Here is a 15,870-nt window from a genome sequence, read left to right on the forward strand (position 1 = left end):
GGGCATCCGACGCAAAACACGTGCCAAATAAAAAATGCGAATCGTGAAGATGTAAATAAAGGATTCAGTATTTACCAACTGTCATTTTATTCTGCAGATGATTTGAAACAGCATTTAGAAAAAATAAATCTTCTTAACACCACTGCTGTAAATAATGAATAATACATAACTGGAGAGTATTTGTGTGAAACTGGACGACTGCAAAGCTGCTCGCTTCTATTAAAACAAGTTCACACATTTCAGTACAAACAGACAAACACATCACCATCAGCTAAATCTGACTACAAGTGAGAAACCACCAGCTTCAGAACACAGTTTACTGGAATCAAAAGGAGGAAGCTGCTGCTGTTTGATATGCAGGATGAAAAAAAATACAAATGTATTAATTGTATTAAAGGTCAGTTTGAGATGCAGAAAACGCAGAACACAACAAGTATCTTTGGTCTGCTGAGTCCGTCTCCTCTCTTATATCCTACGTCAAATCTCACTTTGAGGCAGGATACACATTCCTATTCTTTGTTTTCTTTTTTAACTCTGATCTCTGATGTCTTCTTAAAGTATAAGTCTGGTTACAGTCTATATTTTCATTCTTGAAATTAATTCCCATGTTTATTCCCATGGTCACATCATATGTTAAAATGACGTCTCCCTCATAAACAGGCAGAATACCGAGTTATAACCGACCAGTGTGATGTGTGGTTATTCTGTAGCAGCCAAGGTAAACACAAGAGACATCAGTGTGTAATGGAACTGGGCAACAGATTCTGTCATTTTTGATAGTGATTTCCTTGCATCTACAGGCTGAGGAGTGCTTAATGAAAATAGTTTATTTACATTTTAGCGTTATTCTGTTGTTGAGAAAATAATCAGATTGGAGTGACGTTGCTCCAGAAACATCGTCGTGGTTCTGAGACACCTATTCTCAGTACATAGTCACATTTTCAATGAAAATACCAACAACACACTTTGTGCTGCTTCATCTGAATGAAACTCCCACCTGTTTGTTCCTCCCAACTTTGCACCATGCGCTCTGCGCTGGGCACATAGACAGGGGTATCATAGTTTAGCGTGTTAGCATGCTAACATTTGCTAATTAGCAGTAGACACAAAGTACAGCTGAGGCTGATGGGAATGTCGATATTTTGCAGGTATTTCTTAAAAAAACAGAACAGATTGGACACAGAAAAGTTTTGACCTGATGGTGGCTCTAAAAGTCAGAGGATATCCAAAGTTATTACAGTTCATCCTGAGGGGAACATGAATGATGAAGCACAGTTCATTACAATCCGTCCAACAGCTGTTGAGATATTTCAGTCTGGAACAAAGTGGACCAATGAACCCACATAGACACTCAAAGAGAGCGTGACTAAAACTACTACAGGGGCAGACATCCAGTCTGAACGTATTTAAACAATATCTGAACTATATGGAGGCTGTTATGTCACTTTCTTGCTGGTGTCCTATCAGATAATTCAAAGTTGGTAAATGTCATGTTGACATGCCATGACAGGCTTTTCACAATGAGACAATTTTCTAAGATACTTTTATGAAACACCTCTAAGAATCTGAAGAGCTATCAGCTTTCATGTGGACCAAAAACATGTTGACAGCTATGTACAATGCATTTTTTATCATGAATCAAGTTTAGCTGAGTCAGTCTCTCTCTGAGTGATCAGGCTTCACTAAACCTGACAGAGTTCATCCTGATAACTGCTCTCACACAGCGGCTTACAGTATAAGATTAGAAGAGTTTAAAGTGAGTCTGAGATTCAAAAAGTCAAACTAGAACATGTGGAGTTCCACAGGGAAGTGTTCTGGGTCCTCTGCTGTTTGTCTATGAAGACTCAAATGTTTTAGCTTCATTTAATAACAAGAACACCATGAACATATTGGATCATCTCAGAAGTGATGCTCTGTGGTGACAGCAGTGACGACATCATCATAGTCATCATCCAATCCGGCCTCAGCCTGGGTGGGCAGGGTCATCACCATGGAGACGAGCAGGTCATTTCCTGCAGTCAGAGCAGGTTAGAAATAAAATATAGATCATATATTAACTTCTGTTAGAGACAACTGTCAATCATCAACACCAGAGTGATAGAAGAGACTGACTGATTGATTGATTGATGATGAGTGTCTGAAAGGTCACTGAATGATTCAGAGTGTTACCTGTGGGCCTGTGTCGATATAAAGACACCATGAGGACAGTGGAGATGCAGTACGGACAGAACACCACCAGGTGGCAGACCAGTCTGAACACAAGCTGGGGGGGGACTGAGGAATGGGGCAGGGCTGTAGAGGCAGGGGGCGGGGCTGTATAGACAGGGGGCGGGGCTGTAGATGTGGGGGCGGCTGTGGTTGTCGGTTTACCTGTAGAGAGAATACCACCTGGTCAGGTGAATCTCTGGATGAAATAAGTCCTGAAATCAAAGGGAACCTCCTCACCTGTGACAGAGATCCAGCTGGGTGGAGACTCTCCATGACGGCTGCTGTTACACTTGTAGAGGCCTTCATCAGACTTGGAAACATGGTGGATGGTCATGTGACCTGTAGGCTCAGTGCTGATGAGGGAGCCATCTTTATAGAAAGCAGCTGTGCGGTCGGAGGGAGGGGTCTTTGGTTTACAGTGCAGAGTGACATCATGTCCCTCCATCACAGGGAGGACAGGACTCTGCAGGATCACTGGTCCACCTCAACACAGAGACAAACTACAGCATTTCATCCATTTACACACAGCTTCATCAATACTAACTCCACAGTCTGAGCTTACCAGTGACAGTGATGCTGATGGTGTTACTGGTTGCTCCCTCTCTGGACTCACACCAGTAAACTCCACTGTCCGATGGGAGGACGTGGCTGATCTTACAGGAAGAACCAGCAGGTTTTCCCCAGCGATCTCCACACTGAGACATCCGTCCTTCAGTTGTGTTCCTCCTCAGCGTCCATCCTGCAGAGCTGTCGTCCTCACAGCTCAGAGAGACAGACTCTTCTTCAAACAGCTGAGAGCTGCTGGGACTCACAGTCAGACGAGCTGAGGAAGATTTATTGTATTTTGAGCAAAACTAAAAGACAGCTTCAAGTTTAAAACATCATCTGTGTTTAAGTTGAACATTAGTTTCTGAACTTGTTTCCAAAGAATAAAAAGCTGATGGAGTTTTTACAGTTTTTCATTTCAGTGTTTTATTTGCAGCAGCTGGATTACAGCTCAGACGCCCGCTAACTTCTGTCTCGGGGGTTCGTAGGAAGTTCACCAACCTCGGGTGGCTGTGCAGCACAGTATGGTGGCCGGCCCTGAAGGGAAGTGAGACTCAGATTGGTTTCAGGTTTTATTCTTAACACGACAAGAAAACTCACAGAAATACAAACAGTATCTTCCAACTTTAAGATGAAGGCATCGTGTGTTTGTGGAAACTAAATATCTCACCTGCATCATGTTCAATACGGTTTCTGTGGTGCTTCATGTACCAAATGCTAGTCTAAGTTCACACATTTACCTAAGATATACACTGTAAAATGAACTGTTCCTGCAGGCTCGTTGTGATCTGACGAAACATCTGTCTCCATCCAGCTGCTTCTTTATGAGTCATACATCATCAGACCCACAACGTACAGTATCAAAGGCAGAAGCATGAATAATTAGATATAATACCATTTAAAAAGTTTTAGTGTCATTTCTTCGTAGTCCTCAGGACGAAGACAAAGAGCAGAAGAAGAAGTTAAGCTGCTCCCAGTCGGCGTGTGATAAAGAAAGAGCTCATTATGTAACTGTAGGATTATTTCGTGACTAAGTTTCCTGAGAGAATCTGATCCCGAGCAGAGGATGTTGTCGCCCCCCCTCTGCCTGTGTTGCTACGGCAGCCTCTCTGCGCTGTGTTCATACAGCCGGTCCGGCCGAGCGTGCACGAGAGTGCACGAGAGTCCGTCCTGTGAAACTGTCCGTCTGCGAGGAGAGCTGCTCTTTTCGTATCTAACGCGGTGAATGAAGGCTTTATTTCGACCAAACCAGACTTGTTGGTTGTTGGAGCAGTGGAAAGACTAACAAAGACTTTTATTTTGTTTCTGTAGAGTTTGAATGAAGTGTGTTTAATGATGATCTGAGAGGTAAAATTACTGTTTTTCTCAATAGAGTCTGGTGCGCCGTAGCGGCCATTTGTTAAGGTCTGAGATGCTGCTGCTCTAGTGCGAAGTGTGAATATCACTTACAGCTCCTTTAATAAATAATCACATTTATCAATGAACGTTTCATTTTAAACCACAAAATATGAACATTTTACCAACGACATGCTGCACATTTATGATTTGATGACAGAGCTGGAAGATGTTATTCATATGATGTTTTAATCTGAGATCAGACATCAGATTTTGTTATCAGAATATCACGGCCCAGTTGAGATGTTGCTCTTAAAGGCTGCATATTGTTTTTCTAAACATATGAAACTGTTAAACTACAGGTTTCTCTTCCTGTTTTTATCAGTTATGTTTGTTTTATCTTGTCTTTATAACTTCTTGTTTTCTTCATGCTGATGAATAATCTTCCTGATGAGACCTTTCTATCATATACTCACAGCAGATTCAGACAGAACAGATTGTACTTACAGAGCAGCCACTGTACAGATGTTTGTCCCATTGCACCACTGAAGGAAATGAGCTCAACATGTCTCCACCGAGCTGTCAGTCTCTAGACCCGCCCACTTCCTGTTTATGGTTTTCTGCTGCGTCACTTAGCTCAGTTTATTAGACACAGATGAACCATGAGAGGTGAGATGAGATGAACTGACCCTCCGCTAAGCCCCGCCCCCCCTTAGTTACTGTCGCTTGGGTAGCAGATTTTCCGCCAGTAAGTTTTGAAACAGAAGCAGCTTCTGTTCTTTAGCTGGTGACGTTTGTTTAGCGTCATCAGACCGCTGTGACCATTTTACTTCAAGTGTGCCCTGAAATCAGCTGTTGATCAGATCGGAATGATCTTTATCGTCACTATACTCAGGTACAATGTCGCAGCGCTTCTCTCGATGTAGTGAAAATAAAACTGTAAAGCTGGACCTGCTTCAGCTTCCTGAGGAAGAAGAGTCTTTGTCGGGCCTTTTTAAACCAGGTGTGAGTCCACGTCAGCGGTTTTGACACATTGACTCCAAGGAGCTTTCCTCCATGTATGTGGAGGTGGAGTCTCTCCTTTGTCCTCCTGAAGTCAGTAAGCATCTCCTTTGCAGGTTGGTGTCCCTACACCACTCAGCCAGATGTTCCAGCCTGTCGGCCGCCTCCTGGTCATCTGAAAGCCCAGCTGCTGTGTGGTGGGGTCGTCTGCGAATTTATTTATGGAGTTGGAGGTGTGGATGGAGAGCACGGGGCTCGGCCCGCTGCCCTGTGGGGTTCCTGTGTTTATGATGGAGGAGGAGGTGTAGTTGCCTTGACCTGTGCCTGAAATGCGCGACGACAACAACGTCTCTCTCTCAACGCAGATACGACCGAGGAGACGACGTGAGGAAGAGTTGGAGGTGGTCAGCGGCTTTAAAGTACAACAGCAGCTGTACTTTCTAAGGAGACTGACTCGGCATTTTATTTCTTTTTCACTTTTTATACCAAGTTAAACAGCTTTCAGAGTGGAAGGAAGCACTTCATTGTAAAGGGAACCTTGTTTTAAGACTTGACTCTGTGGCTTCAACGGGGCTGTACCCAACTCAGAGTTCTGTCAGTCGAATCACATTTGGCTGTTCGACTGTTCGCTAAATCACTAAATCAGCCTACACGAGTCTCACGTTTCAGCCTACCTCACGTTTTAATGCCGTTCTTCATCATCTTTGAGCCCTGTCTCCGAGAAATTGCGTTTATGTGCAACAAATTTGCAACAGCATACGTTTTGAGGGAAACGTGATGCCGACCAAATCACATTTTCTATTAACATAATGAGGAAATGTTAATTAACGTCTCTGGCGAGTCGCACAAAACGTTGAGAAACATCAGATTTCCACAGAGACTGTTTGTAAAATGTACAGCCGTCATGCTGTTGCTCCTGCATTGCTCTGTTTACACATAAAAACACAAAAGTGCAGAGATTCGACTGACAAAATGCGAGTCGACTCGACATCTTCTCGAGCGATGACGCGAATCATAGAACCGTCACAGAAATGTAGTCAAAAGTATTAGTGTTTCAAATGTAGTGGAATAAGTCAAGTAAAGTACAGATACTTCAAAAATGTACTGAAGGACAGTAATCAGTGTACTTCGTTACTTTCCACCCCTGCATTTCATTCATAGCCGGAGTGGAGACTTTGATCCCAGAACTCACCAGAAACTCCAGTTCTTTAGTCAGTTTCCTCCAGTTTCTGTTTCTTCTTGTCTCGCTGTTCATTCGTCACAGATAAAGCAGAATTTTTCATGTAAGCTGAAACATTTAAGACTTGAGCTGACGTATCTTCACCTCAGCTGGCGCCATCTTTAACAAATCTGCGTCTCTTTGCTTCGACTAGATTTGGCTTTGCTTTCAGTCTGAACAAACCTCAACAGATTCAAAACCAGAATCAGTGACAGAAAAAAACAGAATATAGATGTAAAATACAGATTATTTAATGAAACTACACAAAGGAGGAAAATACACAATAATAAACAGAATATATATGAAGCAGAAAAAACTAATGTTTTATCTGTTAGAAATTATTCAAAACACAAGGCTCAGGTACCGCCTCGTGTTGGAGCTTTTGACCATATCCCATGACCTTCTTAAGCAGATCCAGCTTCCTCAGTTGTGATCACATGACGCTAGTCCAGCACAGTCACATGATAACAGGTGGTTGTATTGAGGGGGAGATGCTCTCTGGTGTCAGATGTGAATGTCCTCCTCGATCTTTCTCCAGCCGTCGACTCGCGGACGGATTATTGATCGGGTCTACTGAGCACAGGCCCAGGAAGTAGAGGTGTCAGGTAAGACGGTGTAGTCCCTCATTCGTCCAGGAGTGTTCTATCGTAGAAAAGGTTTCAGTCGTAGTCATCTGGACACTGTTTTCAGAATCAAATTTGATTCTGAAAACAGTGTCCAGATGACTACGACTGAAACCTTTTCTACGATAGGTGTCAGGTAAGCAAGTATTATGTAAGGCTTCTGTTGTTTGGAGTGATTTTAAGATTTAATTTGTTCTTCACTTTATCCTGTAGTGGCAGCCTTCATGAAAACAAGTTATCAGCAAATAAATGTTTGAGTTGAATGTGCAATATTTAGACATTTTGTGTAACATTTATCTTCACAGAAAGGTCATGTTATTTCCTTATTGGAATTTATTTATTATTACTTTATTTATTTAACTCAACACAGTCGCAGCTTTTGTGATAATTGTTATATGATCTATGCCAATTTTTAAAAAATATAATAAATACATGTTGGAAGCAATCCATATCTAAGTTCTCATCTTTGCATTAGAATATAAAGCAGTTCATATTGTGATGGTATCTCATGAGGTAATGCTCCATCACACTGAAGCTTGACTTTAGAAGATTATATCGCAAATCAAATCGCAATATCTGTCAGATAAATTGCAATTAGATATTTTCCCCAAATCTTTCAGCCCTAACGACCAGAAACACCCCAGTGGGACTCGCTTACATGGCCGGACTGTCAGAACATCCAGCCAGAGTCTTCAGGTCACCGAGTGTCAACACTTACCACAAACCATTCAGCACCTTAAGAGCTCTGCTGGTTCACCCTAAAGACAGGACCCCCCCTGAGAGGAAGACTGAAGTGGTGTGTGGCATCACATGTCTGCCTGTGAACACCAGACCTGAACCCTCACAGCATCCACTGGGAAGAGGTCAAAGGTCGGCGACCAGGAGTCAGTGGACGGCTGGAGAAAGATCGAGGAGGACATTGGGATACGGTTAAAAGCAGAGCCGAAACAATTGATCGATTGAGACAAAATATTTAGCAATTATTTTGATTATCCATTCATTTTTTTAAATAATTTTTTAAAGTAAAAACAGTAACCATGTTGTGGTTCCAGCTTTGCGGTTATGAATATTTGCTTCTTTTCTTTGTCTCGTGTGATAAAAAACTGAATATTTTTAAGGTGTGAAGTTTTGGTCAGACAAAACAAGCAATTTGATGATTAAAAGTCATAACATTGTAACATGTAGGAGGAGCTGTTGGCAGAAATAGAATATAATATTTATAACTATGTTTTCATTAGTGTTTAATCACCTGAAAATAAGAACCGTTGTGTTTTCGTTTCCTTAGAATCAGCCCTTTATATCTACAGAGTTTCGTGGTCACCGTAGTTTCTCCTACAACATTGGAAGGGGAGGGTGAGGCAAGTGGTATTCAGTTGGTTGCAATCTGCAATTTCACCGCTAGATGCCACTAAATCCTGCTCCTTTAATGGATAATAAGAAAAGACTCCTTCATTGCAGCGCTGTTCGTTGTTGAGTGCTCGCAGTTGAACATGAAGTTTAGAATATTTTCTTACAGGAATCAAAGTAAATTTTAAGTCGAATAAAAACTAGAATAGATGAATGAAGAGATGGTTCAACAAAATATTCAATTCTTTTAATTAATCAAAATAGCAATTTTTTAAAATCCAAGTGGATCAGGAATCATTACAACAGACTGAATCAGTTGAAACACTTCTTCCAGGCCCCTCCCTCCAGCAGAGGGGTGAGGGTGGGTTTATATAACAACACAGCTATCAGGGCATGGGGAGGAGGCAGGAGGAAACAGCTAGCGTGGCTCTGAAAAATGTTCAAAACGATGCAGCGTGAAGGCGTTGGTGGGCTTTAAGGGTACTCCCCTGAGTAAACATTTTCCCACATTGGTCACACCAGTACGGTTTCTCTCCAGTGTGAACACGTCGGTGCATATTTAGAGAAGTTGATCTAGTGAAAGTTTTCTGACACTGGTCACACCTGTACGGTTTTTCTCCAGTGTGAACACGTTGGTGCTTTTTGAGATCATCTGCTCGAGAGAAAGCTTTCTCACATCGGTCACAGCTGTGTAGTTTCACTCCAGTGTGACAGAGCTGGTGTTTTTTTAAGGTACTCGACTGCGTGAAAGATTTCCCACACTGGTCACAGCTGTGTGGTTTCTCTCCGGTGTGAATGCGTTGATGGATTTTTAGGGCACCTAATTGCGTGAAACCCACCCCACATTCATCACACCAGTACGGTTTCTCTCCAGTGTGAACACGTCGGTGGATTTTCAGTTCACCCGATGTCGTGAAAACTTTCTTACACTGGTCACACCCGTATGGTTTCTCTCCAGTGTGAACACGTCTGTGCATTTTTAGGTGACTTGATGTCATGAAAACTTTCTCACATTGGTCACAACTGTACGGTTTCTCTCCACTGTGAACACGTTGGTGAACTTTTAGGTTACCTAATGTTTTGAAAGCTTTCTCACATTGGTCACAGCTGTACGGTTTCTCTCCAGTGTGAACGCGTTGGTGCTTTTTTAGGTCAGGTGATGTTGTGAAAGCTCTCTCACATTGGTCACAGTTGTATGGTTTCTCTCCAGTGTGAACACGTCGGTGGTTGCTGAACTGACTTGCTTGCCTGAAAGTTTTCCCACACTGCTCACACCAGTATGGTTTCTCTCCAGTGTGAATACGTCGGTGGTTGCTCAACTGATTTGCTTGTCTGAAAGTTTTCCCACACTGGTCACAACTGTATGGTTTCTCTCCAGTGTGAATACGTTGGTGGGTTTTTAGGTGCGCTGATGTACTGAAAGCTTTCTCACATTGCTCACAGCTGTACGGTTTCTCTCCAGTGTGAAGTCTCTGGTGGGATTTTAAGTTACTTGAGTGCATGAAAGCTTTCCCACATTGCTCACAGCTGTATGGTTTCTCTCCAGTGTGAATACGCTGGTGGGATTTTAAGTTACATGAGTGCATGAAACCTTTCCCACATTGCTCACAGCTGTACGGTTTCTCTCCAGTGTGAAGTCTCTGATGAATCTTTAAATATTTCGATGTTGTGAAGGATTCCTCACAGTGCTGACAGCTGTGACGTTTGAGTCCATCGCTTCTTCTCCGTTTCTATAGCAACAGACATACAGAGAGAAAGAGAGTGAGATGTCATGGCGGAGCGAGCTATCTAGAGACATAAATGACATTTAGAGCATGTCGGTGGAACATAATCCACAATGTTCAAGTTTGACTGATGCATCTGTGACAGCCAACCACATCACTAAACAAATACTGCCATCTGCTGGTAACCTGTCACAACACATCGAGCCTGGTGCAAGAAATCTTGGTGTCCTGTTTGATAGCAGTTTATGTTTTGAGTAACATATCACTGAGCTCGTCCAATCATGTTTTTATCACCTTAAATATTGCAAAAATACGATCTATTTCAAATCTTAGTGATGCAGAAACTGTTGTTCATGCTTTTATCTCCTCACGCCTCGATTACTGTAACAGCCTGTTCACTCGTCTTCATCTAAAAACTCTGACAGACCGCAGACTGTACAGGACTCAGCTGCTCGGCTGTAAACCAGGACCAGGTGCGACCACGTCACACCTGTTTTAGCCTCTTTACACTGGCTCCCTGTTGGTTTCAGGATCGACTTTAAGATCTTGTTGATTACTTTTAAGGCTCTTCGTGGCTCCAGACTGTATCTTAGACCTTGTAATCCCTTATGAACCTTCACGTAGTCTGAGATCTTCGGGCAGGGGTCTCCTGTCTGATCCAGAGTCCAGGATGGAAACTAAGGGGGACAGAGCTTTGGCCATCAGGGCCCCGAGGCTCTGGAACAACCTGCCCGAAGACATCAGCTTATTATCATCATCATCATCATTATTATGGGACTATGGTACAGTTTATTGCTAAAATAACTTAAATGTGTTTAAAATAGACCCATATATATATATATATTATTATATTGTGTCTTAAATAGTGAATAAAATGCTAATTTCATTGTACTACTTGTTACGTGTCAGTACGATATTCAAACAGGTGGCGCATAACGCTTGGGAGGAACCTAAAAGCCCTCAGAGGCACTGCAGAATAAATCCTGCAGTCGAGCTGAACGCAAGCTCAAGTTTTCTGTGTGTTTGTTTCTAAATGCAGCTGCAGGAACACACCACCAGGCCGGGGGGGGCAACATAAACAAAACCTCCTGTAGAGTGGTGGGGCAGAGCGTGGTGCACTCGACTTCACGGCCTTGGACTTATCAAAATGTGTTTTATATCCGGAAAACACCCTAAATTCATTAATAACACCAAGGACTGAGGCACTAGATATTTCTGTCATCATTATTACAAACGCTACAGTGACAAAGACGCCGGTCACATGACTGTTCAGTCAAACCGCACATGAACTTTAAACCTGCAGTAACAAAGAAACAAGTCGTGAACACAGCAGCAGCATGTCGCCACCCTTTGCAGTGGCAGCAGACAGTGTTGGACACCCGGGTCCTGATGATGATGAAGATGCATTTAGGGCAACCGAGCGACACGTCGAGTTTTTGGTTCTCGCCGCAACCTTTCCTGAAAGTTTCAAAAATAAAGACTTCGGCCTAGTGCAACTTGAGAAAATATCAAACTGTTACAAACAATGTCAATCAAGTCAGGAACACAGCCTCTGATTGGATGACAGACTCGGCGTGTCAGTGGAGAAATGGATGAATAATCACAGAAGACGTTCAGTGTTGGATTTATCGACCGAGACGCTGCAGTTCCATCACGGTATCGCCGGGTGGTGCGACCTGCTGAAATCCTCATTAGGACAAACAAACAACAGGCGGAGCTGAACGAGTGGTTGGTGACGATTAGCTGCAGCTATCGATTACTAATCCAGTGTTCTACCGATTATTCCGTCGAGTAATCGGATAAGAAAAACTTTTGCTTTATAAAGAGCGATAGTAAATATGCGAGAGAGAAGACAGGGCTCTTAAAATGAACAACTAACTGGTTTCCTCTTTAGAAAAATCGACATTTTTATCGCTTTAAATTACAAACAATAATTAATAATATTATCTGTCAGAACTGAACCCTTTCAGTGCCTTGAAGTGTCGTATTACATTCTGGGTTTTAAAGAAAATGTTCTGAAACGCAAAAACAAACAGCTTTAAAAAGTTTATATACTAAAGTTTCAGCCGGACGTTCACTGTCTTCTTCGTGGCTTCTGTAGTAAATCATTTCAGTCGATCATTTTTAGTAATCGAGTTCCTCGAGGAATTGTTTCTGCTCTAACGAATTAATTTATTTCTATAATACTGTTTGTCTTTAAATGTAAAATCGAATGCTAAAGATACTGAATACCTGGCCAACAGAACGCAAGAATAACGTGTTAGACGCTGTAGATTTCACTGAGAGCAAACAGCAGGAACATCTGTGTACTTTTACTAACATGTGGTCGCACCACCTGACGTTAAAAATACTGTTAAACACGGAATTTAAACACTTTTTTAACAAAAAGACCTTTTTAGAAGCTGTACCTGTGTTTGGCCCAGTTACTGCGTGTAATCTGTGCCAGAGGTAATCCACACCTGAAGCAGCAGACACCTCCACCTGCTGGCCGCCTTCAGCAGCTGCAGAGAGATTCTACGCCCACGGCGGCGTTTCCTTTCCCTCTCGTCTGGTGATCGCAGACGGCTTCTCTAAACGGCCGCTGATCTTTCAGCTCCTCCTCCGACGTCGCGACAACAAACTAACGAAACCCTGCTGATCACGTTTCAGTTCAGGCAGCGTCTGAAGTCAACACCGCCCGGCGCCAGGTGCAGGTAGACTTTCCGGTCGGCGAGTAAATAAATCTCAGAAGAAGAAACCCGCCACCCTCAGCGTCCTGTAACAAACTGTGCTGAGAGTCTCTGCTGAGTTTGGGTGTCATTTATAGATCAAGACTTCTTGAGTTGCATTCAGGCTGATCGATTAACCGTTTGATCAATGAAATTATTTTGCCGCCTCTTTAAGTTTGTATTCAACATAAAACCTCGTTATCTTATCGAAACGTACTGAAATGAACGTATGTGCGACACAAAGCAGCTCGGCCGGCGATCAGAAGTCGCTCCGACTCTTAAACAGCGGCCGCCGTCAGCTGTTTACAGGACGGCGCTGATCTGTGCAACATCCTCCGTCTCATAATCACCTCAACAAGCTTCACTTGACAGTTCTGTTACTTATATTATCAGGTTTCATTAGACCGTACACGCGGATCAAGCTGGAAATCCGCCGTGTACTTCCTGTATCTGACCTGTGTTGTAGTTTCTGCTCAGTGCTTCTCCTCCTGTGTGGCTGCCTGACGGCGAGCTGCTGGAACGAACAGTTTCCCCTCAGGATCAATGAAGCGTTTCTGACTCTGATCACAGCTGAAAGCAGCTCGTTCCTGAAAGGTGGGTGGAAAGAAAAGGGTGGAGCAGCAGCCACCAGCACAGAGCGGGTGCAGTAAGTTCACACATCGTGGGGGTTTTAAAGTAATGACTGGCTGATTGACAAACATGTTGAGCTGATCTGAGAACAGCCTCACGGGTTCACAGCGTCCGCTCGGCCAATCTGCGGAGAACCGCCGTCAGCAACAGCTCGGATGCTGCTTCTGACAGATACAGGGGGCGGGCAGGTTGACGTGTCATCGCGTGGAGGAAGTGAGACTCTGAACAGCCGACCGGGTAACGCGGGCGGCGAAGGGAAGCGGGCGGCGCTCCAGAACTGCCCGCCTTTCGTCAGGCGGCTCTGCTGCTGCAGATTACCTGCAGCCAGTCAACCAGCGCACGCCGACATACACGAGGAAGAGGACGATCGACTGCCTCGGGGCAAAGCGCCGCCCTGCGGTGGGTTACCGGCCCGTAGGACGCACCTCTGACCCCGAGGAGGTTCCCGGGTCGGCTGGAGGAAAGCCACATCTGGAGACCCTCAGTGCCGAACCGGTCTCTCGGGTCTCAGGTCTCTTCCTGATCCACAGTGTATCTGGTGCTAGTCTGATGCGGTCTCCCCGCGTGCTTGCTGCTGGACGCTGAGCAGTAACGCTGGAGCGGACAGGTAAGGCGATGCTCTCTACAGGGAGACAGGAGCGCCCACCAGCGGCCGTTGCCTAGGTAACGGCCTCCTCCCGGACAGCGGAGACAGGTGAGGACACAGCCTGTCACCTGGCTCCCACACCTGGACACGGACTGTCAGGACAAATCTCCACGTGCTTCAGAACAAGACGCAGCTTGTCACGTGGCGCCATGTTGTTGTTATTATATATATTATATACAGTCAGCATGAAGCTACGTGTCGCGTGGAAACAGACCAAGCTAACGCCACGTTAGCTTCTTCCTAGCTTGTGGCACGAGCTGCTAGCTGTGTTCCTGCACGAGCTTCATTCAGCTGGTGACGGATTCCCAACAGCCAGCAGGTGTAGCAGCCGGAAGCTTTCAGGTGAAGTGTCTGTGCACGTGCCCGGTTCCCTGTCAGTGACGCAGCCGTTTGTATCGATAAGTCATGAACACTGACCTGAACATCGCTGCTGTCAGCGCGCGAGCCTGCTGTTTGTCTTCTGGGGACGTTGTCCCTCCGGTGCTCCGGTTTCTGGCTGTCCTCCTCCATTCCGCCCTGGTCCCGGTCCCGGTCCCGGTCGCTGAGATCCAGCAGGTCTCCGCTGTCACTCGGAGATCTTCAGGCTGAGCTCAGGAGCGCTGCTGGATCTCGCGGAGCATCGTGTTCTCGCGATATCACAGAGGCTCGCGGGATGATAGATGACGTCACTTCCTGTAGAAATGTAGGCAGCGCTGGATGTGGTGGAGAAGTGAACTGCTGAAACTCAGTAATCACATTTACAGAGTATCACTGCGCATGTTCACAACGTCAGAGGAAGCAGTTCTGATGGAAACTGGAAGTGAAGCTGTAACAAGAGTTTTTATTCACGATGTGTCGTCTTTAAAAGAGTCTCTGAGTGTCTGTGATCATCTGGAAGCTCTTTGAACCCTGAGACTCTGTAATTAAGCTTTCTCTGTTCTTGCTTTCATTTCTGTTCGATTGTTCGACCTGCTCTTCTTGAAATACTGAATGTTTAATAAGCCTGAATGGCTTTTAAAATAAATATTAATAAAATAAAAAAAGATGTAACAAGATGGTGAGCACGAGTAGAGCTGCTGGAAACAGCCGACAGACGGGAAACTTGTGTTTGTTCCGCGAAACACCACGACCCGACCCCAGCCACACCAGATTACTGAACCGTATTTATAACAGTAACTCAGCCAGCCACGCTGGTGCTGAACCACAGAGACTATAGATCATTAAAACCAGCAGCGCAGTGTCCCTGAGCCGAGCCCCCGGCGGCCCCCCCGGCGGCCCCCCCGGCGTGAAAGAGCCCCTGCACAGACAACCCAGTCTGCGCCTCCGTCTCACCTGGACGTTTCCTGACAGTGTCCAGGTTTGACGAAGGCGTTGGTGGTAAAGACACGAGTGAAACGTTTGTGTCAGGTTCGAAACACCCAGAACATTTAAATCACTCACAAGGAAAGAAAGACAGGCAGACAGACAGGCAGACAGACAGGCAGAGAGACAGAGAGACAGACAGACAGGCAGAGAGAGAGACAGGCAGACAGACAGAGAGAAAGACAGGCAGACAGACAGAGAGAGAGACAGGCAGACAGACAGAGAGAGAGACAGGCAGACAGACAGAGAGAGAGACAGGCAGAGAGACAGAGAGAGAGACAGGCAGACAGACAGGCAGAGAGAGAGAGAGACAGACAGAGACAGAAAGCATTATTTAGTTTTACTCACGAGGAGAGTAAGCATCGATGCATTCAGTTACATCTCCTACTCTCTGCAGCCGCCTCTCTTTAGTTTAGCAGAGTCCCTGTTACACAGCTGTCTCAGGCAGACAGACAGGCAGACAGACAGGCAGGCAGACAGGCAGAGAGACAGACAGAGAGACAGACAGATTAAAATGTAATGTTTGTTTATAGTTTATTCC

The 15,870-nt window shown here is 44.7% G+C and overlaps 3 protein-coding genes across 22 annotated transcripts in view; all 3 read right to left on the reverse strand.

The window, feature by feature from the left end:
• The window catches only part of LOC122870097, a 387,819-nt gene that overhangs the window by 274,358 nt on the left and 97,591 nt on the right, over positions 1-15,870 (reverse strand). The window lies entirely within an intron of this gene.
• LOC122870224 (Fc receptor-like protein 5) lies at positions 73-4,701 on the reverse strand. 5 transcript variants are annotated; one of them, XM_044184249.1, is made up of 6 exons: positions 4,597-4,701; positions 3,256-3,291; positions 2,771-3,031; positions 2,446-2,691; positions 2,170-2,370; positions 73-2,012 (listed from the first exon to the last, which is right to left on the reverse strand). In XM_044184249.1, the coding sequence occupies exons 1-6, from the start codon at positions 4,625-4,627 to the stop codon at positions 1,900-1,902; spliced, it is 888 nt and encodes a 295-aa protein (XP_044040184.1). In that variant the 5' UTR covers positions 4,628-4,701; the 3' UTR covers positions 73-1,899. The 5 variants fall into 5 exon arrangements, with proteins under 5 accessions (XP_044040184.1, XP_044040181.1, XP_044040183.1 ...); XM_044184246.1 differs by having other exon boundaries at positions 3,222-3,291; positions 4,597-4,671; XM_044184248.1 differs by lacking the exon at positions 4,597-4,701 and adding an exon at positions 3,425-4,574.
• Positions 8,506-15,870, reverse strand: part of LOC122870166 (zinc finger protein 271-like) — an 8,474-nt gene continuing 1,109 nt past the window's right edge. Inside the window, exons 1-3 of one of the 4 annotated variants that reach the window (XM_044184073.1) lie at positions 14,406-15,072; positions 13,168-13,299; positions 8,506-10,010 (exon numbers count right to left, since the gene is read on the reverse strand). In XM_044184073.1, the coding sequence (XP_044040008.1) occupies positions 8,721-9,866 (1,146 nt within the window). In that variant the 5' untranslated portion in view covers positions 9,867-10,010; positions 13,168-13,299; positions 14,406-15,072 and the 3' untranslated portion in view covers positions 8,506-8,720. Of the gene's footprint in view, positions 10,011-12,412; positions 13,099-13,167; positions 13,300-14,405; positions 15,074-15,870 lie in introns of those variants that run through there. The other 3 variants (XM_044184072.1, XM_044184074.1, XM_044184075.1) reach the window with 3 other exon arrangements.

This window comes from Siniperca chuatsi, linkage group LG22 (assembly GCF_020085105.1).
Source record: "Siniperca chuatsi isolate FFG_IHB_CAS linkage group LG22, ASM2008510v1, whole genome shotgun sequence".
Lineage (NCBI taxonomy): Eukaryota > Metazoa > Chordata > Actinopteri > Centrarchiformes > Sinipercidae > Siniperca > Siniperca chuatsi.